The sequence below is a fragment of the Eublepharis macularius genome, chromosome 7, assembly GCF_028583425.1.
Source record: "Eublepharis macularius isolate TG4126 chromosome 7, MPM_Emac_v1.0, whole genome shotgun sequence".
Lineage (NCBI taxonomy): Eukaryota > Metazoa > Chordata > Lepidosauria > Squamata > Eublepharidae > Eublepharis > Eublepharis macularius.
In genome coordinates, this window is record NC_072796.1 from 34,140,698 (window position 1) to 34,162,598 (window position 21,901).

Below are 21,901 nucleotides of genomic sequence, written 5' to 3' on the forward strand. Positions count from 1 at the left end.
GGGTTTTCTCTTGCCAGTGTCAGGCTATAACTCTAAAGCAAGAACTTCAATATTTGAAGCATCTTGCATTTTTATTTTGCATATCTTTTTATCATTCAACCTTGCATTTTATTCTCCAAAGAATTCAAGGCACTACTTTAGTATCAGAAGATTCGTATATATTAGTCTATGTATTCATGTGAGAATGTTGACAGTCCAGATAACTTTTACAAATGTCCAGAAAATAAAAAGATCCATCATCAGGCAGGGTTGTTCATCATATCTTCTTGACGTCAAAATGGATTCTGGGATAGATATTTTGCTACAACCATTTAGAGGTAATGAGCTTTATTTTCCATAGGCATAGCATTTGTTGAGAAATGGCAGATGAAGACTAGTCCAAATTATATCTTAGAGAAACGAGTGACTTTATATGGGAGTAGTGTTGATGGCTTCTGTAACAATAAGATTATTATAAATGTATTTGGTAAAAAAATCCAGGGTTAGCATTTGAAGAGCTAAGTAGGTTGTATGGAAAACCTTTGGGAATCCCCTTGTACGCCTCTCTGAACTTTTTCAAGGAAGATTGAGGGGATACAAGTGTGTGTGTGTTGAGACATCAGAGTTTGAGTTCTTAAGTGTATATTGTTGAAGATTTAATAAATCAGTAGCCAAGTGGTCTGCTTCCCATGTTCATAATAATGTCAATATAATTTAATGGTTCTTCATTCCCTTATCCCAGGCTAAATGTAATCCGAAGGTTGGTGGCAGATGATGTTGACTTCCTGCATCACGTGACCCAGCTTGACCTTCGGGACAATAAGCTAGGCGAGCTTGACGCCACCATCTTCAATAATGTTGAAATACTGCACTGTGAAAGAAACCAGCTGGTAACCCTCAAAATCAGTGGATTCTTGCTGAAAGCTCTCTACGCCACTTCAAATGGTAAGCTTGACTTTTAAGGTAGTGAAGGACTTCCTTTTTTTCTGGCTTGTAGCACCATTGTAAACTTGATTAGGTTTACACCCAGCCCATAGTTCACAGTAACAAAGTCTTAAAGTGAGAGCTAGATTGGCGCGAAATGTAGTACTAGTAGTAATAATTAGGGGTGTGCAGTTCGGGTTTTGGAAAACCCGAAAAAACCCGAATCACCAAAGGGCATTCCAGCATTCCACCTCACAAAAATAACACAACTCACTTAACATCAGAGAATCACAAAAACACAATTCCTGTCAAAAACACTTTATTTCTTGAACAGCTTTAGGTTACACAGCAGGGGGGCACACCAAAGGGCATTCCAGCATTCCACCTCACAAAAATAACACAACTCACTTCACATCAGAGAATCACCCAAACACAATTGCTGTCAAAAACGGTGAAGTGGGTTGTATTATTTTGTGTAGTACACTGCTATCATGCCCTGTTGTGCTCCCCCCCTACTGTGTAACCTAAAGCCGTTCAAGAAATAAAGTGCTTTTGACAGGAATTGTGCTTTTGTGATTCTCTGATGTTAAGTGAGTTGTGTTATTTTTCTGTGTGGGGGACTGCTGGTGTAATGTGTCATAATGCTTTGCCTACTTGTACTTTGAAAGGGAGAAAATAATTTTTTAAAAACTTTATTTTGTGTTGTTCATGTTTTATTCTTTGTTGTGCAGTTGGTTCCCATCATAGGGAACAATGGGGCTGGCTGGCCAGGCATCTCTGTAGGTGGTGGGGGAATTTGAGGGAGGGTGTCTGTGGTTCAGGTGCTCTTTCACAGGGACCAGCTGGCACTCAGAAGTGTGCCCACCATTGTGGCACCCCTGGGCTGTGCAGAATTGCCCAGGGAAAGAGAGTTTAGAAGTTCCCAGCATAGGGAACAAAGGGAGAGGGCTGGCCTTTGCCAGCCTGTTCCTGGGGTTATGGGTGTGGGGCTGCTGGGGGTGGATTTGAGTCTGTGAGGGGCTAATGTGGGGATTTGGGTCTGTGTGTGGCAGCTGGGGGGGGAATTGGGTTTGTGTGAGGCTGTAAGGGGTGGACTTTGGGGGCTGAGAGCACCTATTTGGGGAGGCCATGAAATGGCCCCCCCAAGTGGGAGCAGGCTGAGCCTTGGTGGGGGGTGGGAGGAAAGGTGGGAGAAGGGCCCATGAGGGTAGGGGGGCATTTTGCATGCAAAATGCCACCCCTGGCAAAGGAAGCCTGCCTCTTCATTTTTTCCCCATAGGAAAAAATGAATGAAGATGAGCAGCAGCAACCTAAAGCTATGGCTTTTTTTAGGAGAGGATAGGGGGACCTGGTTTGGGGGGCCATAACATGGCCCCCCAAAGTCCAATCGTTCTGAAACTTGGGGCGTTGTTAGAGGGGAGTTAGAGGAAGGCCCCCACCAATTTTGGGTTGATTCGGTAGGAAAATGCCTCCCCCAGGCTTCAGAGAAGCCTGGGGAGGCTTTTTCCCATTGAAAAAGCCAATCCGAATCGGTAAACCCGAATCGGCTGGGCGATTCGGGTTTCTGCTAAACCCGAATCGGCCTCTCGATTTGGGTTTAGCAGATTCGGAAAACACGAATCAGGGTGCCTTTGCACACCCCTAGTAATAATCAAGTAGTAATTCCTATTACTGTTGTTACTTTATTTTATCATTATTGCTGTTCAAAGCATTTCACATATATTATTTCAGTAGTTGTGCTCAGAATAAAAGAATCTGGAATTCACTTCCAGGAAAGTAAGTGTGTCAGTATTGGTGTTTATTAAGCATTTTAAGTTCATTTTTTCTCCCAAAAAGCAGCTTACACCCCTCCCCCCCCCCAACCCCTGACCCTTGGATGCATTGTTGGCTGCTATTAATTTTTTCTAATATCCACTCAGTAACTAAGTGGGCTTCACAGGTGACAGCACAGCAGAGTATAGGAGGAAAAACTGTCCTGTGGGCACATCTTAATCCCCCCCCCTTTCTCCAGTAGCATCAGGGTGACATTAGATGGTTCTCTCATCTCCCATTTTGTCTCCTCTACAACCCCTCCTTCTCAACTCTGCTGTTGCTTCCTTTCTTGGCTTCTGCTTTTCAGTCTCCTGTTTGGTCTTTTGTTTTGATTTGATTGAAGTAAGGGCTGCTGGTAGGGCTATAAATGTTTTTTGAACTGTGCCCTCCCTGCAAATAAACCCAAAACACAACAGAGACAAGCTAGTTAATGGTGTAAGCTATACAAGCAAAGCAAATTCTCAAAAATAGATTTTTGCTTAATGCTGACTCCCCAAGGCATGGAAAGAGGCCTAAGACCTAGGCAGAGCCCCTGAAGCCCAGCCCATTGGAAATCTTGATACGTTGATTGAAATAAACAGCCCTAGTCAAGGGATTATGAACAGGCAGCAGCAGCACTTTCCCTTATTCCCCTCCCTGGTTCACGACCCGTATCTTTATTGATTCATTGTCTGACCTCTTGCCTCTGTTGCTATGTAGCATCCTTCTGAAACTCCATATGCATAGCTTTACTATGGAGCAGTGGTAAAGACTGCAGTAAGTTGTGGGAAATGTAAGCTTTTTAAAATGAGCATTTATTTTAGCTGGCTGAATGCATAAGTTATAGAGTTTAGTTAGCTTAATGCGCAAGCATTTGATAAGGTGGTTAGCCATGGAAATGATTTTTCATATGTCTCAAATCATGTGAGCCCTTTACCTAGTACAATTTGGATTTTTTAAATATGTATATACATTTTTAATTTAGGGATTATTTGGGGTGTTTTCCTTTCAGAACTTGTTCACCTTGATGTGTATCCTGTTCCAAACTATCTCACTTATATGGACGTTTCTAGGTAAGTATGTTACCTGTAAGCTAGCATGTCATTTTTATTTCTTCGCTTATAGACCTTCTTGCTGAACCTCAAGGGAGATCACACAATTTAAGAACAATATAACACACACAACAAGCAATGCAATAAGACTGGATTACAAAACTAGAAATCATTGCAATAAAAATAAGATAATACGTATGATATATAGGGCAATAAACCCTATTCCCTTTAAAAAAGTGCTCCCTTGAACAGTTCTATTTTACTACGACCCTATTGCCTTTATGAAAAATGCTCTTTTCTCTGTTCTAAAATGTGGCTGAAAAACGGTAAAGGCTCAGCATGCAGTTAACTGGGATTTGGAGATCGCCTTAAGACTGCCTGAGCCCCCTTCTTCTTGCTCAGAAATACCCCTCCACCCAGGCTTGATGATGTGTGACTGTTGCCATCTGAAGGATAAAAAGAACACCCTGGGTCCATAAACCTTCTTGGAAGATATGCAGTGTATCCTTTAGATCCAAGTCAAGTTTTTCAGTACGGGCCCTCAGATAATGTGCTGTGAGCTCCTTGTTAGAAGTACCCAATATTTTTTTCATAGTTACATAGCAGGTGCATGGGTTGAACTGCGTGTGTAAGAGAGGTTAGAGTTCTCTCCCCTTGTGCCTTGTTCTGTGATCTAAAACACCCACTGTCTGTCTAGTTGGGAAAGCCTGTGTGTCAGAACACCTTAAGTTTTTCACAATGGCGCAAATAGCTCCTTGAGACCATTTTAGATAAGGCTGTCAACTCTGAGTCAGGAAATGCCTGGAGTTTGAGGGGTAGAGCCTGGAGAGGATGGAATTTGGGGAACTGAGAGAACTCAACATGGTGTGTTGCCAGAGAGTCTACTGTCCAAATCTGTCATTTACTCCAGAGGAGCAGATCATTGTTGTCTGGAGATCAGTTGTAATCTTGGGAGAACTCCAGGCCCCACCGGGAAATTGGCTGTTTTAGACTGGGAAAAGATGCAGAGAGAAGGCTTGTAGGCCCTTTATGCTGTAGTCCCACCTGCCTGATCAATGAATTGGAAGGGGGAGAAAAGCACAGAAACTCCTGGCATGTCATCTGGTTACGCCCTCAGAGAGGGTGGAAGAGAGCTACAGCAAAAATAAAGCCCAAGTCTTCACCTAATCTGCTGAACAAACGGATGCAAACTCTGCTTCAGTCCTTTATGTATATATTACAGCACCTCTTGTATATTCAGTTTTGCTAAAGTTCCCCTTCTTCGTTGGAATTGCTGTTTTCATTTTCATGTGAATTCTTTTTACCGGTGAAAGTACGTTAACATTTTGAACACAGTAAAAGAATTAATATGCAAATGTTTTTGGCTTAGTTTCTTACCATCTGATCAAAATGAAAAATGTAAGGCCCGTTTTTGCCACCCTGTATTCATTCGATCGGGTCTTGCAGCGAGTCTTGGCTTCTTGGTTCCTAGTGTGTGTGCAGCAGACTCACTTGAATTGCAAGGCTTAATCTGCAGTAATGAGTAAAAAGCCCTTCCAATAATAATGTAAAAGCCAGATTCTAGTAACGGGACCTTGGGGAGGGAATGAAAGGGAAGGCACATGGAAAGGATAAATTGACTCCTCTGTCTTGCTCATGCGTCTCTGTCCCTTTTGTCTATTTCGGTCACTTCATCCCCACCCCCACTCCAAACATCCACTGAGAGGTTCTAATCACAGCTTTGCAAAACAAACGTGCTCTCCTTCGATTTAGACAGTGCTGTTTGTGAACAGAGTGGGCAGATGTCACTAATGCCTGGAGGACCTGCCAGGATTACAACCTGATTCTCAGCAGAGAGGGTCGAGTGCCCTTTCAAGAGGTGGACTTTTTAAGAGCATCCCATCTTGGGCTTGCCACAAAGAGCCAACAGACTGTTATGTCTAAACAACAGCCTCACAGAGATGAGGGTGTGTTGCCGGAGGGTGTTGCCAGTGATTTGAAGCATATAAGCACATGAGTCAATGGGTTGCGTGCCAGAATCTCATCATAATGTTTGTATGGATAAGTTGTTGTGATTTATTGGGGCAAAGCAGGGTTTCCTTATTCCTACAAGCATAGTAATGAGCAATACTTGGTTTCACAATATCTCTGAGACCATTTTAATGACTTGTTTTCATAATAAGATTGCATATGGAAAAGGTCTGTGGTGCATGAATCTTTTTTCCCCTGGAGGATCATGTTTGATTAACATGGTATTTATTCCAGAGTCCTTTGAACAATATATTTAAATAACAAATTTATTCCAAATAGGATGCACCTCTCTGCAGATGCTTGCAAATAGAAAGCCACTTTTAAAAAAAACCAGACTTTTAAACCTCTTTATTTTCTCTGCTGCCCTGTGCCTACTGTAGGCAACAGGCTGTGGTCCAACGTTTTGTTAAGCTTCCCCTGCATAGAATAAGAGGGTACTAGGAATGCTGCTCAAAAATTAGCTGCCTTAAGATCCATAAAAGGAAAGACTGCTGATTTTAACCCTTGATTACTGGTCCTCACTGTATCGGTGAGTGCCTTCTTTCATATAAACTTTTTCGGGCATGAATGAAGCCCTCGTCCAGGCACCATCAGTAGGTCATGCTAGGTTCTGTGGTTGGCCCCCAGTTCTTAGGAGCAGCTCCCAGTTACAGGTTTGGCAAGCACAGTCTTTCTTTGGAGGGGAGAGGAAACTTGCCACTTTCACTATGTCTTTGGCAATTCCTTGAAACAAGACATTTCTGCACTGGCTCTGCTCTGTTTTGATTGTTCTGCAGTTTATTAAGACATCTCCTTTCCCCCCTATTGGTTTTTAGATATGTTTCTGGATGTAAATTGTTTTTCATTTGTGTTTGTTATAAACTGTATTGAGGAGCCTCTATAGCTGCAATGAGGTCAATAAAAATAGTAAATAAATAAATAAAACTGAGTAGGATAGGTAGATTGATGAGCCCAAGTGGTTGCTTTTTCTCAGAAATACAATCTTTACGCAATGGCTGTAAATCTTCTTGGTCACAGTTCTGTTATTAATTGGGCTGTAGTTACAGCTCCGTGGCCTTTCTGATTATAACTTGATGCTCAACAAACTCTTTGGAGAAAGTATCGCGGAGTGAATGTTCAAAAGCTGTACTGGCAAATCCTGACTTACTGTAAACCCAAATGGAGCGCCTCACTTTTGAATGGAAATACTTGACAAAAGTGAATGTTGTTCCGGTTGGCTTTTTTTACTGCATTTTGGTTTGCATTGTTTTGCTAGGTCATCCCAAAGGAGAAGCAATGCAAAATGCTGCTACAGCTTCTTCTTTTTTTAAAAAAAATGTTTCTATAATGCTCAGAATCAGCTGTGACAGCTCTCTCCATTTTTTTTACACTGTATTATGCCCTTTCTTCAAACTTAGCTGGGACCATTACAAAGCATTTTTAACAACCTCCATAGTGTGGCAGAGAATTCCACTTGGCGTAGTGGTGCAAGTGTTACGCAAGAATCCCAGACAGTTTGACACATTGCTTGCCTGTGAGTTAAAACGTGTATGCTAGCTTTGTGCTTCCAGGCCCCTTAAATAAGTTGAAATGATGATCAGTTTTGCTGTCTTTCTTCCCCGCTATAGAAACCACCTTGAGAGCCTTCCTGAGTGGGTTTGCGATAGCAGAAAGTTAGAAGTCCTTGATATCGGCCACAATCAGATTCATGAACTGCCTGCCCGGTGAGTCCTGCAGAAAAAGTTACACAACCAGGAACAGGAGGCACAACTGGGAAATAATTGCCGAGTCACTGTTTAGTTTGTTTCGGTGATAGACAAGCGGGTGCTTTGTTTGATCTTATGTTTGATGTTTTTTAACCTCTGTAGGACGTCACTCTGCCCTAAACCTCAGCGAGTCCTTCCTTCTTAAGCTTTCATGTGGACAAAAGCAAAACAAAACACTGACCTCTTTGATTTCTAGACAGAAGTCCTAAGTGGCACATGCAGCATTTCACAGATGCAAAGTTGTTCCTTTTAATGTTAAAATAGTTCTCACCAGCACTTAAACCCCTGAAAAACAGATTGCGCTATTTTTCCTTGCTTTTTGTTAGGCCCAAAGGGTACACTGTGTGACTGTATAATATAAACAACCTGTGCTTGAAATATATATATGAACGGATTACACGACAAATTGCAATAAAGCAAATTGATCATTGCACGGCAGCTTCTCTTACAAAGTATTTAGTCTGTAAACATATTGCAAATGTGGACAGAGTCTCAAAAGGGTTGATATTTGACTACCGGATACCCAAGATGATTCCGAAAAGTTCATAGGGTGGATGGGTGGGAGGGAGGTTGAGCGATGTTGGTGGCATGTGAGTCAAGTTTTAGACAGGAAACTCTCTTTGAGACTTAAAGGTGGAGAACATTAAAATAAAGACCTGCATATACATACGGTACTGCTAATTCTCCGGAACGACCGTTTATATTGATAAAAGGGTATACCCATACAGGCCTATGCTAGAATTCATTATTTAATAATCAGGTGATTTTTTTTAAAGTAAAAAGCTAGAGTGCAGCATCTTTGCAGTACATTTCCATTTGATGGGAATTAACATCTTGCGCTTCCTTTTTGCTCCAGTAGGCGTGGGTGAGGCTTAATGGCCTAAAACCAAATGTCCAGGAACTAAAGCTGGCGTAGCAACTACCACATTTGAATGTGTTGCATAGCCCGTTCTGTTTACACATCCCCTTCGGCCAGGGAAAGGAGGAACACTTTTCCCCGTGATTCCAGCATTTTACCAAGCACACGTATACAGACTTGTCTTTGAGGGCAGAAAGACTTGTCTGTATTTTTTTTTAATGAACATTGCAGTTCCTGGAATATTGAATTCAAAACACTGTGTTTATAAAAGGTTTGTACGGAACTGCAGAAGTGTACAAATTTGGCTAAATCTTAAGAGTGTGTTTAAGTATATATGCCGTTCGTAAGTAATGTTTGGCATACTAAAGAAATTACAACCTTTATTTTTTTTTTCATTCAAGATTTTAACATGTAAGAGCCAGGTAGCAATGCTTTGCTGCATATCTTAGTCCTCTATTGCAATCTCTTTTTACAGTTCCCACCTCAAAAAGATTTCACTAGGAAAGCCGTGAATTCCAGAAATGAGCATAGCTCAATCGGAGTTCCCACTTGGCGTGAAAGCATGTTCAGTTTTGCAAAATAGCAATATGCTCTGTGTGCTCCCTCTGGCAGAGGATGTCTACTGCTAAATTACATAGTGTTGGTAGCATGGCTGGTGTGAAACAAGAAATTTCACATTATGATCCCAGCCTGTGTTTTTGATTATGAATTAGTACCTCTCAACGGTAAATTAAGAGGGAAAGGACATAAGCTGTCATTTGATTGCAGCATTGAGATTATACCAAAAGGAGAAACAAACCACACCCGCTTACATGCTGTCTTTTAGTAGTAAAATCGAAGTTATTGACTTGTGTCCTCAACTGTACGATGCAGCCAATCCTCACACTGAGACAACTGTTAATACTGGCACTCAAAGATTGTCTGACAACATCCGTCAAGGGAAAACCCAGCCTTTTATTGATTATTTTGGCACGATGGCCCTATTGACCTGTCTTTTCTGGTCAGATAATGGTTGGGTGCCATCCATAATGGGGAAGAACAGAAAATACATGAATCTTGTCTTTGTTTGCATACATTTTTTCCAATATATAAACAGCTGGAGAAAGCAATGCTGAGCAATTATTGAATCTTCGACTGAAAGAAGGGGTCAGCAGTGGGGCAAGCGTGCCTTCTGATTAAAACCGTACACTTGTATGGAGCACAGAGCAGGTGGCAGACAAGAATAATCTTCCTTCTTTAGCAAGAGATTTTTTTTAAAACTCCCACCTCAGCATTGGAATGTGACAATCTAAGCTTTGATTTTGCTCTGACTTGTGGGATATAGATTTGCTTAGTTAAATTGGTTCTGCAGCAGACGCTTTACCTATTGTGTCCTGTAAATATTGCGCTTTTCCTCTTTCTGTTCCCCCCTTCCTCCTAGAAACGGAACTCTTGGCCACCCGTAGTATGTAAAAGCTCAAGACAGTAAAGGAGATTAGATAAATTTCATTCCCTCGAGAAGTGGAAAGAACAAGGAAGGCTTTATGCTCGTTTGGTATTAACCAAAAGAGAGAGATTGGTGGTGGTGATGGCGCTGAGGGGCAGGATGAATACAAAAGGAGAAAATCAAATTCTTTTGCATTGGCATTATAAACCAAAGATGGCTGTTACAGCTCTGTGGTCTTGTTGATTAATCTTGTTGAATCGTGGGATGGAAATAAGAGGGAGAAAAATACCATCAAACACTAAATAAGGAAAACATATTGGGATAAAGCTTTCCGTAGTGATCCTCATTTCAGAGTTAATTCTGTTGACCAATAGGCTTTTCACGTGCAGGGCAACTGGCATTCCTGCTCAGTAATTCTGGGGGCTGTATGAGAAAGCCGTTTCACACATTACACAGCAACCCACTTGCATTTCAGGATCTGCACTGACTGCTGGCTCTACTCCCAAGTCATCTTTTGAGACGGCTGTTCGCTAAAAGTGAGCAAACATCCTAGCAAGTCTTTCCCCTTGCAGAAGGATTAAAACTAGTTGGGCCATAATTGTGGTTTGCTTCTCATCTGTTTTTCTTTTTCAGCTTCAACTAGAAATTTAAGTTGGAGTTTCCAGCAATGAAAACCCAGCATTCTCTACTTTGAATCAGACTGGCTATTAGTAATATATTTCTGTAGCCTTTCAGCTTGTTGGGCAGGTCTATTTTTATTTTAATGAAGTAAAATAAAAATAGATCTGGCCTCCAAGCTGAAAGATTATAGAATATGAACTGTGGGAAAGGCAAGATATAAATATTTTAATAAATATTTATTATTAAAATACACCTTTAAATAAATACAAGTATTTTAATAAATACTTATATCTTGCTTTTCCTATAGTTCAAAGCATCTAATACCTTTATAGAATCTGAATTGTTATGCTAAAAGAAGTTACTGGCAGTTTCATTCATGAGGAGGGATTGTATAATAGGGAGTTGTTCCATAGGGGTAGCTGTGTTAATTTGTTGCTGGAAATGCTTATCTTTAATGCATCTGATACGGCAGGATCTAGTCCATAAAAGTTTATGCTGCAATAAATGTAAGGTACCACAGAACTCCTTGTGAGATTAAAAAAGCAATTTGTAGGGGAGATTCCACACCAAACATGGCATCTTTTTGGTTTCGTATGCAACTGGCCTGAGTGCAGCTCGACAGATATGCTCTGTAAATGTGTGACCCCTTTACTGCTTTGTGGTGCTGATCTTGTTAGAATCATTCCCACAGTGGCAGTCTGAATTTGCTTTAATTAGTGCTTTTCCTTTCCCTTTTTTAATTTAAAGGTTATTTTGCAATATCAGCTTGCGGAAGTTGCTTGCAGGACATAATCAATTAGCAAGACTGCCAGAAAGGATTGAACGAACCCATGTGGAGGTCCTTGATGTACAACACAACCTGCTAACAGAGCTGCCGTCCAATCTACTGCTAAAAGCTGACAGGTAACTAGAAAGCAAAAGTATTTAGGTGAAAGCCAGTCTCTGTTCAGTGATTCCCTTATTCCTGCTAGCTGAGGAATACCTTTTTTCCTTGAATTAAAATTGGAGACAGCCTTCATTCTTACACTTCAAAAAGCTTTTCAAGTATGTAAGAGAAAAAACAGCCAGTGCAGCTGCTGTGTCTGGTTGGGACACTGCTCTGGGCATGCCTCATGATTGCATAGAAGAACACAAACTCATTCAGAGATGCAAAATTTGGTGAAGTGGTTAAGAGTGATGGAACTCTAATCTGGAGAACTGGGTTTGATTTCCCACTCCCCTGCTTGAAGCCAGCTGGGTGAACTTGGGTCAGTCACAGCTCTCTCAGAGCTCTCTCGGCCCACCCACTTGTCACGAGGATAATAATAACACTTTGCAAATGGCTCTGAGTGGTCCTAAGTTGTCCTGAAGGGCAGTATATAAATCAAATGTTGTTGTTGTTATTAAAGGGCCCTCTCCTTTGAAAGTAAAAATTCTGCTCTGTTTGCATCAGAAATAATAGGATGATTCAGTCACAGCCAATATAGAGAGAGAGCAGAAAGGCAAGGCCAGGGCAGTGAATCAATCATGTAGAGGTGCAACAGCCAGACGTTTCTGTGGGTGGATACTCTTGGCTCATAAACCACAGCTGCAGCTGCCGATATCAACATTATTATTGTTCACGTTCTTTCTCCCATAACTCCCTACTACTGGCATGCGGTTTGGGAATTTATTGAACTACATACAGTATTTATCATTTCTTACTTGATGGTAAGAAAAAAAAATCCCCGTTGGGCCACACGCTACTCTGATAGGATTTTGATAAGGGTTTTGAATTAGATTGAATATTAATATGGCTTTATTTTTAAAAATAAACATGTGTAGACCTCAAGACTGGTAGTTAAGCAAATGCCAGGAAGAGGGGACTGTTTTTCTGGCTTCACTAGCCAGAGGCTGTTTTTTAGCATTCAAAGGTGGAGCCAAATCAACTTCTGTCTTTCTCTCAGGGAATTCTCATGGTTTTGAATTTTAGGTTTAGCAACAGAATGATACTCAATTCTTAGAAGTTCTCTGCAGCAGTTGCTGCTTGGCCCGTAACTGGTTTCTGTATACTTTTAAAGAATGAACAATTGGATGTAATTAGCACTTAGGGTGTCTTATTCAACCGAACTTGAATGTCAAGCAGTAATCTTTAACTTGTCAGCTTCAGAACATCCGGAGAAATGTCATTTCTGGAATTTTACCCCAGATTTCATGTCTGTTGGTACCTATGGAACATATAACAGTGTTTTGTCTCTATCAGGGAAATTTTTTGGGTGTGTGATGGACTGCAGAGTCTGATTGATTGTTGTCCTTGGTGCTGAATTAAAATGTTTGCTGTCACTTAGCATGGCAGCATAATAGAATTCTAGATGATGCCGAGTGACGGATGGAGCTCCATCTGGCTCCAGCGCCCATGTGGGGCTCTCAAGGAGCAGGAGCTTCTCTCTGTTCTCATTATATGCGGGTCTTTCCCTAACACAGTAGAGGACAAGAATGATCATTGTGTGATTTGACGCCTCTGTGCTTTACAATGGTGAGAGAAATGCTCATTTTCTTAAAGTTAGGTGGCTGGAGGGATAGAGGTTGCTTTTGGCCATGGTCAGTGCTGACTTGTAGATTCAGGCCCACCAAGTTCTGCTGCAGTTTTCATGAATGGCAGAATGGCTGTCCTCTTCTGACTTAGGGCAGTGGAGTCCAGGAATCTTTGGGGAACTTGCTGATCGTTGTGCTCCTGAGGAGGTCTTTGTGCACACTTCCTTGACTCCATTTGCAGTTTTCCTTCTGCTTCTCTCTCCCCTCCACCCGTTGTATTGTTACTGTCCCCTCTCCTCTTTCAGTCTCTTTCCCCATCACGTTCAGTAAAGCAAAACCCACTCTGTGTTCTGAAGCATTTTGCAAATCCCTCAAGTCCAAGGCAATTTAAATTTTAGAACCTTGCAATTCTAGACCTGCCACTATTTCATAAATAGGTATGGGGGTTTGTTGCTTCCTCTTTTTTTTTTTTTTAACTTAGCTTCTTTTCCCCAAGTTTTGGAGCCCCAGACGGGCCAGTCTTCTGACTCTGTTTAAGGTTACCTAGCTTTTTAGTTTGTGGGCCATCTGTTGGAAGAGCAGATGTTCTCTGTCTAATCCATTCAGATAGAAATGATTCTCTTCAGAGACGGTTTAAAGAAAAAAAAAAGTGCTAGGTTTTCTAATCGAAAACAGTGTTTTGAAGCATTATTTTTGCAACCGACAGCATGAATTGAAATGTGAAATAAAAAAATGGATGGCCTGCTACTGTCCCTCTTCAGGACTGTGTAAATATTGCTTTGGAGTGGTACTTGGTGTCTGGGTTTGGGGGGGGGGGATTGGAGGGGGGCGTGTTGTACTGATAGGATAGCTCATACAAGTTGCAGCTGGGTGTGTTATGAATACCAGGAATTTTTCTCGCAAGAATCGAGACTTCTTTTTTTGTTGTTGTTCTGTTTCTTGAAGCCTGCCTTAAAAGATCCCTCTGTTCTTTTACCGTCTGTTCTGGTAGTTCAGGATTGTCAGAAGAAGGCTATACATACATATATAGACTTTCTGATTCAAAGGCAAAATACATTTTATTTCATGTTCATTTGTCTTTTCCACTTTTTGTAACTGGTCAAGAGCATCTTAGAACTTTTGCTGCGTTTTTCATGGAGCAGCCCATATATGGTGACCTGGCCTTTTTTCTTCATGTAGAACAAGACAGATGTCATCTCCTTAAAAAGCCTCCTTCCAACATTATCTTAACAGTGTGGGAGGAACTGCTACAACAGAGCTCCATCCTGTACTGCTTTGTATTGTCTGTAGTGCACCATCACATAAGAGGAGTCCATGTCACAACTCCTTCCTATGCCAGAATAGCTCCTGCCCCAAACTAGAACAACCTGGAACTGATTTAAGGACTAGTGCCTTCAGCTGCGTAGCATATCATCACCTGAAGGCAACGTTGTGGAAACTGCTGGAAACACTTGTGTGTGGTAAAGAAGAGAAGTCATGCAAGAGTCACTCATCATGTGGCTGAGCAGACAGGTCTACAGAATCTTTCCTGTGCTTAAGAGTCATAATTGCCAGGAGACTAGATAAGTTAACATGTACTGTGGTAGAGTCAGTTTTTGGTAATCTCAGATGCCTAGCAAATGTGTTTTTCCTGACGGTCAGATAGACTGCCTTGGCGAAGGGCTCTTGATCCTATCCAATGACCTCTTTGTTGCCCTATGTTATTAGCTAATTTTAGATGAGTCTCTGTACCTCTTCTTTGGACCCTGGACATCTAGATTAGAATATACTGAGAAAGCAAGGCATGCTTTGGCCTGGGGTCCATTTGAGCTGGTCTGGTGTCTACAAGGGAGCTTCTTTTACACTCTTTGGGAACAGAGAAGCAATAGCCGAATAGATAAGTGCATGGTATCTCTACTTAAAAGGATAGTGGGTAGGCCGTCTTGGATAAAGAGCAGCTGCCACTCTGTGCAGAATATTCTGTTTGTGGCCTTTGATCGGATTGTATGTAAGGCAGCTTGCTATGTCCATGTTCCCAATCCATCTGTAGATAAGAGAGGCTGAAAACTTTTCCAAAGAACCATGTTTTCCTTTCTAGCCTTCTTTTATTGGGCCTGTGAAGGAGCCCCCCCCACCCCAAAATCAGGCCAGTGTTTATAGCTTTGAAATAACTTGCAGCCTGCCGCATATGATTCTTAAGTCTTCCTCTGTTCTTGATTTATGAAATTTTCATGCCTTTTGGCTTGTCATTTGAGATGGTTGTAGTGGGGCCTGGCTTTTTGTTTTGTTTTTGCCTTCTGATTTCTGCATTTTGAAACATCTGGGGTTTTAAAAAGTACATAGAGATCCAGAGTGAGTTTAAAGATACAGATGGCACAATGTGTGTTTGGTGTCTCTTGGTTCACATCCAGAGTAAAAATAGTCTTTCAAGTTATGATATCAAAAAGCTTCTCACCAACCTGGATAAATTATACCTGGCCATCTGTATGCCTGTGTTAAACAGAAGGGATCATTTGTGCTGAAAGTGTGGGAAGAGTAGGGGGCTACAGAGCTGCCACTACTTACCTTTTATTAAAGAGGATGGCTAGTGTTCATTTTTCTTTAGAGGGCTAAGAAATCCTTTGCAACCTCGCCCGTACACTCGAGTGACTACACAACTTGCCATTTTCAGTCATAAATAGCCTCCTTCCGCCTTTAAAAGAATGATTGTCACGTGCTCTGGTATCATCATGAATCCTCATGCCAGTGGATGGGCGCGCTGCGTTGCTACCACACAGGAAGATCCCAGCTGTGTAAAATGGTTGCCCAGTGCCAGTTGTGCACACAGTCTGAAGGAAGCCTGTCTAAAACTTGAATCTGCAACTTCCATATTAACCACTTGAGGACTGGGGGTGTAATTCTGAAATCCTCGTTTACATCATTGATTTCGGGTATTTTCATTGCACAGTTGCTCGGGGCAGAGATCTGCTTCTCTTGAATACAGGCGGATGTGTTCACGTACTGATTGTTTGGTAGAAATCTTCCCAGCTAGAGCAGTTGTGGGGGCAGGGGGAGGTTGCCTTGGTACAATTGGGCTCAGTGGGGAGCTGCCGCCAATCAATTCCGTTATCAGCAGCAGATGGTGCAGGGAGAATGGAGAATCCCTCTGGGTGTTTGGGGTTGGTGAAAGACTGCCAGGAATGAATCCGTAACCTTCATCTCTGCACTTGCATCTGGCCACTCCTGCAGTTGTTTCCCTTACAAAATAATGGCCTGATTCTCTCCTTTCTTCCACTGCTGTCTATTAAAATCTGCTTTCCGCTATCGGCTGCCTATCCTCTAACTCAGGGTACCAAATGTTGAGTGTAGTTGCAGTGACTAAAATACTGACTTGAATGTAGGAAATGCACATTCACACTCCAGCTCTGATGTCAATCTCACTAAGTATCCTTGGACTACTGACTGGCCCAGCGCAGGCATAATGTTTTCATGACCACGTTTTAAGAGACTGGGAATTGTTATGGCTCGGTCCAGGTCTAGTTCTCTCAGCCTAAGCTATCTCACAGAGCTGTTACATGCTGTTCTGTCCTCCTTTTGGAGGAAAGACGAGAACACACTAAATGAGTCTATTGTTCAACCTATGAATGGTGACAAAGGGGATTTGCAAATCTCAGCCTCTGTAAAGGCATCTATGGTGTCTCTGCATTTATCTGCTGCTGCCACAAGCACCAAAATAACGGCCAGTGTACATGTTTCTTTGTTTTGTTTGACATTTTGTAAGAGTAATCTGTCATCTCAGGTTAATATTTGCATCCCTTAGTGTGTTGAATAAGCTCTAAGGCAGAGGAGGGCTGTGTTTGTGGGTTAATAGTTTTCTTCATTCTTTTAGTGTAGACTCTTTATTAATGTCCACAAAAACATGGCAGTTTGTGCATGTGCACGCGTGTGTGTATATAATTTTTAACACCACAGAGATGGCAACTAGGTTCTTCTCATACATATGGCTCTTATACTAATCCAGGGTAGAGGTTTCCTACACTGCATGACTTTTTCAAAAGTAGTACAGGCTGTATAGACATATTGAGCAGGTGCAGTAAGGGACTCTTTGTGATGATAGATTATCTCCCATTCTGCAGCGTGGTGTATTGGTTAGAATGGCTGACTAGGATCTGGGAGTTCCAGGTTTGAATCCCCACTTGAAAACTCACTGGGTGATCTTGGGGACATCAGTCCCTCTTGGCCTAAGCTACTGCACTGGGTACTGGTTGGGAGAATAAAAGAGGAAAGGAGAATGACATTGTAAGTGCTTTGGGTCCCCATGGGGCGGGCGGGGGGGACACACTGGGCATAAATATCTTTTAACTGTAATAACAATAGTAACGGGCATTCCTGCAAACTTTTAAGCCAGTTTGAATGATGGGTCTTGAAGGGCTACAGAGTCAGGGTCCTGATAAAAATGTTTCAGTTCTCCGTTACGAAAACTCAGTTGTTGCCCTCTTCCTGACTCATGCTAGAAAAGGTTTAAACTTGTTTGCTGATTTTGAAAATGCAAACTGCCTATTCGGAGGCTGGCTATTCCTGTAACTTTAAAAGAGCTCAGAATGGCTGTGTAAGAGCAGATTCACACATGCAGGTTTTATTACTCAGTGATTTACCATTGTGGGTTGCAGCTGCCCATATGAATTGCTTCAACTGACATACGTCATGACCTGAAGGGTGTAGCATTTCATTTGTGATTTTGTAGCTAGTCTAATACATTTACACTTGAACTTTTTTACATGCAAGAAAGATTGGTCAGATATGAAATGGTTGCACCTAGTGATGCCTTATGTAGCTCCCAGAGAGACTCCCTTGCTTGTGTTTTGGAGGTTGTTATCTCTACTGGAGCATAGGGAGTGTCACTCATAGAAGAATTGTTCTTTCCAAAGAACATCCATGCCATTTTAAGGAGACGTGTAAGGACAGATTCTTGGCTTGGTTATGTTTCAGTTTTACAACTGAGGGTGTTCACAACAGTGGTGTTTGGAGGTTTTGTTACCATCACCTGTGATCAGACATATGTTGTGCTGTGCTTACTAGGCAGAAGAAGAGCAAGATCCAGGTCCAGTAGCATTTTAAAGACCAACTAGATTTCCAGGGTATGAACTTTCAAGGGTCAAAGCTCCCTTCGTCAGTGGCTTTCTATTCTGGTTTTCCTCCCCTCTCCTTTTTATAACCTCTTTAACTGTAAAATATTTTTTCCCCTCTGTGAAGGCATAGAGTTCTTATTAAATAATAAATGGTTCTGACGATTAATCCATGTTTTTTTCCTGTGAGAATGACTTCTCTGGAATGTGTATAGCTAACCTAGTTTCAGGTCTCTTGAGCTCCTGGAGGTTTTTATTTTTAATAGAAAGCTTTTACAAAAAAGGAAGACAAGCCCTTCTGCAACAGTCCACGTGATCGCTCAGTCGTGTGGCTGGCTCTTTATTTGCAGAAGGCACGTTTCAACAGGCTGGAGGGGATAAATCAGAGTTCATTCGTTAGCAAAATTCTTCCATATTTAGCCTACTTGCCCATGTATTTTTCTGAAAAGAGAACTATTTAACGTTGTGCCTCTTTTCCTTTGATGATATAGCTTGCTAGACCACAAATATTTTAACTGTAATTTTAAAGTGCTGGCTTCATTGTTGGTGGTTCCCCCTGATTTAATATGCTGTTTTATGAGCTAAATAATCGGTCAAATAACTTTCAGATTACTGGAGCTGTCATTTGTCATCTCTATGCTGGGGCCAGAACCACTAGAAGCTTTCCCTTTTTTCAGACTTGGTAGATCTTTCTCCACCTCTTTCTTGTAAGAGAAATTAAACAGTGAGGGAGAATTTGATTGATTTACTTGGGCGCTTTTTAATTTTATTTACTTGTATCCTGCCTTTCTCCTCCATTGGGTACCAAAGTGGCTTACATCCTCTTCCACACCACCATTTTATATTCACAACAATCCTGTGAGGTAGGTTAGGCTGAGAGCATGTGACTGGCCCAAGGTCACCCAGCAAGCTTCCATGGCAGAGTGGGGATTCAAACCCTGGTCTCCCAGATCCTAGTCCAATACTCTTAACCACTACACCATCCTATCTCCTGCTTTCTCACTCAGTGCTGGCTCTGAGTGGCTTACAATATCAAATCAACATCAGAAAACTCTCAGGTATCATGAATATTTTACCTCAGATTTGTTATTAGGTAAACTGTTTGCCATCCACTAGATTGGGAGGGGGTCAGAGCAGGTGTTAACAGCTCTATCCTTGAGGGAAACAGTCTTACCTCATGTGCCAGAAACCTTCCTTTGACCCAAGTTTCTTGCCTTAGTGAAGGTGGCTCTTTGTGTTGGAGGAAAGCTCTACTGCTAGTGGGACAGATTCACAGGCTGTAACCTAAAGACAACAAAACTGTGGTGGTGCCACCACCCAAGGTGGACCGGTCTTAGGCCACTTATGTGACCCCCCCCCCCTGAGTCTTCCATTTTGAAAATGAGTGGGTGGAAGAGTATCCGTGCAAACTGTCTGAGATACAGGAATTAAGGGCAAGTAGGGTTGACCTTGAACCTTACCTATCTGTCCAACCACTCTTATGGATGCATTCCCCATGGTTTCCCACTGATGCCCTAGTCTTCTCCTCTGGCTCCTAGACAAGGAGGAATTACATTGCTTGTGGTGGACAGAAGACCCTTGAGAAACAGTGAACGTGGTCATATCGTGGAAACGTTGGAAAGAGAACATGAGCAACATGTGGCAGACTCCACCAGGATATCTGTCACTGGTTCTGTTGTAGCTCAAACAGCAAAAGAGACTGTGGCCCAAATTTATTGTGGCCCAAGTTTCTCTGAGGGGGAGGTTGTAGATTGAGCTCTAGCCTAGTAAAGTTTATGCAACAATAAATCAGGATATGCACTTTTTCAAGAGGAGTTTCTCTCACACCCTTTGGACTTTCACTCCTCTCTCCCAGCTGATTTACATGATCTGGGGTGGGGGTGAGGGGTGTCATATTAAACTAGTGCCAGCATAGAATGTGTGTATGGAAAGGCAAAGCTCCCCTGGCTATGGAGGATGACGAATTGCAGGTTTCTGAATACACCACGCATTCCACAATGTGAAAATTGTCCCCTTCAAGCATGAATACCTTAATTTGACCCTTGGTGGTAGTATTGAGGGTTTTTTGGGGGGAGGGGGTAGATAAGGGAATTGCTGTTTGTGAAAGATCGTACATTTAAAAAATATATCTTCAGGATTTGTTTTGCATTCTTAACTCCAAGATTGTCTGTGCAGCCACGAGGCCTTGGAATGTTAAAATAGCCGGAGTTCTTAGAATCCTAACAGAGTTGGCAAACAGCCCACAAGTAGCTCCAGCGTTTTGCACACTATGTGGAAAGCTCTGCCTTTGCTCTTGGCAGTGCCGATCTAAATATCATACTAAGATAACCTCAACTGTGTGCTCAAATTAACTTTATGACATGTGCAAGAACAGCAGCATTTCCGTTCATGTTGAACTCTGAATATTTGGCTATTTTGAAACAATGGAGGGGAAAGCATTGGATAGCAGGCTGGGAAAATGCAGCTGTGGCAGGCAGCACTTTCGCCTTCCTGACCTTTGGAAATACTGTTGCTGTCTCTCTCTTACTTGCTATCTTTGCAGGAGATGCTGCTCCCGTATTTTCAAGCTTTCATGTGCAGGCATGGGGACTAGAAACTGCCCCCACCCCCAGTGAAAGCTGAGATGGTCAGAAAACTGTCTATGCCAAAATCTAGATGATTGTGTCATGCTAAGGGGCAGGAAAAATAAAATGGGCCAAACCTTTGATGTAGAAATATTCACTGGTCATGAATTGCTTGCAAATGTTAAGATCTTCAGGCCTCAGGCCTCATTTGTTGCAGCAGTTCAGAGTTGGAGAGCCACTTTGCTGTATTTGATGCCACCAGATGTGGTGTGTTTCATTGCATGCGTTCACATTACACTATATGTACATAAGGTATGCATGCGCTGGGAAGCCATAGGCAGTCAGGGCTTCACAGTTTTAAGTACATGCTGTGCAATCATTGCACATGAATTTCTATACATAGATTTCATGCTGTTGCCAATACAAGTGATTTTTTGGTACTGGAAATATATAACGCCTAAAGGTATATCATGTGCCTATAACTACTTTTGTTATTTTGGTCACATTTTGCAAAATGTAAGGCCTGATGAATAGCTGTGCATATATTTTTTTTTTTTATCTTGGATGTCTTGTTCTGCAGTTTGAGGTACCTGAACGCTTCTGCCAACAAACTGGAAATGCTGCCTCCAGCCACCCTTTCAGAAGAGACCCGTAGCATTTTGCAGGAACTGTATTTGACCAACAATCACCTCACGGATAAATGTGTGCCCTTGTTAACAGGCCATCCACACCTAAAGATCCTGCATATGGCCTACAATCGCCTACAGAGCTTTCCTGCAAGGTAGGAAAACCTCCTTGGCTCCTGAAAATACTAGACCAATTTTTACTATGATTGTAAGAATGTTGTTTATATAGTGCCAAGCATGTGTGCAACTTTTACTCAAGGCAGGAGGGAGAAAGGCTTCTTACCCCAGTATGCTTAACCATCTACATTTCAACAACACAGTTTAAGAACCAGCCAACACATTGTGTTTTTAAACAAGCAGCTGCAGCAAGAACTGCTCTTCTGTCGGCTTTAGGGGCTAATTTGGCTTGAAGTGCAGGGTGGGTGGGTGGAGGGTCTCCTGCTTCCCCTCCCCCCATGCTGTATTTCCAAGCCGAAAAGCCCTAAATGAGATTGCTTGATTTTGGAGCCGAGATGTTGTTTCAAACGAGAGAGCAAAATAAACTAGCTTTGCCCTCTCTCACAAATACTGTGGAGTGGACACACTCCATACTGGAGCTTTTTGATCACTCAGGGGTTTTGAAATTTATAAAATCGGACTGGGGAGGGGTTACAGCCATTGTGATGGAGAGTTGTTAGTCTCCCTCTGGGTTTTACTTGGTTTCCAGACTCTCTCAGCCCCCCCCTCT

General features: G+C 42.1%; 1 protein-coding gene across 1 annotated transcript in view; it reads left to right on the top strand.

The window, feature by feature from the left end:
* PHLPP1 (PH domain and leucine rich repeat protein phosphatase 1) overlaps nucleotides 1-21,901 on the top strand; it is a 167,191-nt gene that overhangs the window by 127,023 nt on the left and 18,267 nt on the right. Inside the window, exons 7-11 of the mRNA XM_054985042.1 lie at nucleotides 722-924; nucleotides 3,707-3,767; nucleotides 7,364-7,459; nucleotides 11,155-11,310; nucleotides 21,129-21,329. Coding sequence (XP_054841017.1) covers nucleotides 722-924; nucleotides 3,707-3,767; nucleotides 7,364-7,459; nucleotides 11,155-11,310; nucleotides 21,129-21,329 — 717 coding nt within the window. The remainder of the gene's footprint in view (nucleotides 1-721; nucleotides 925-3,706; nucleotides 3,768-7,363; nucleotides 7,460-11,154; nucleotides 11,311-21,128; nucleotides 21,330-21,901) is intronic.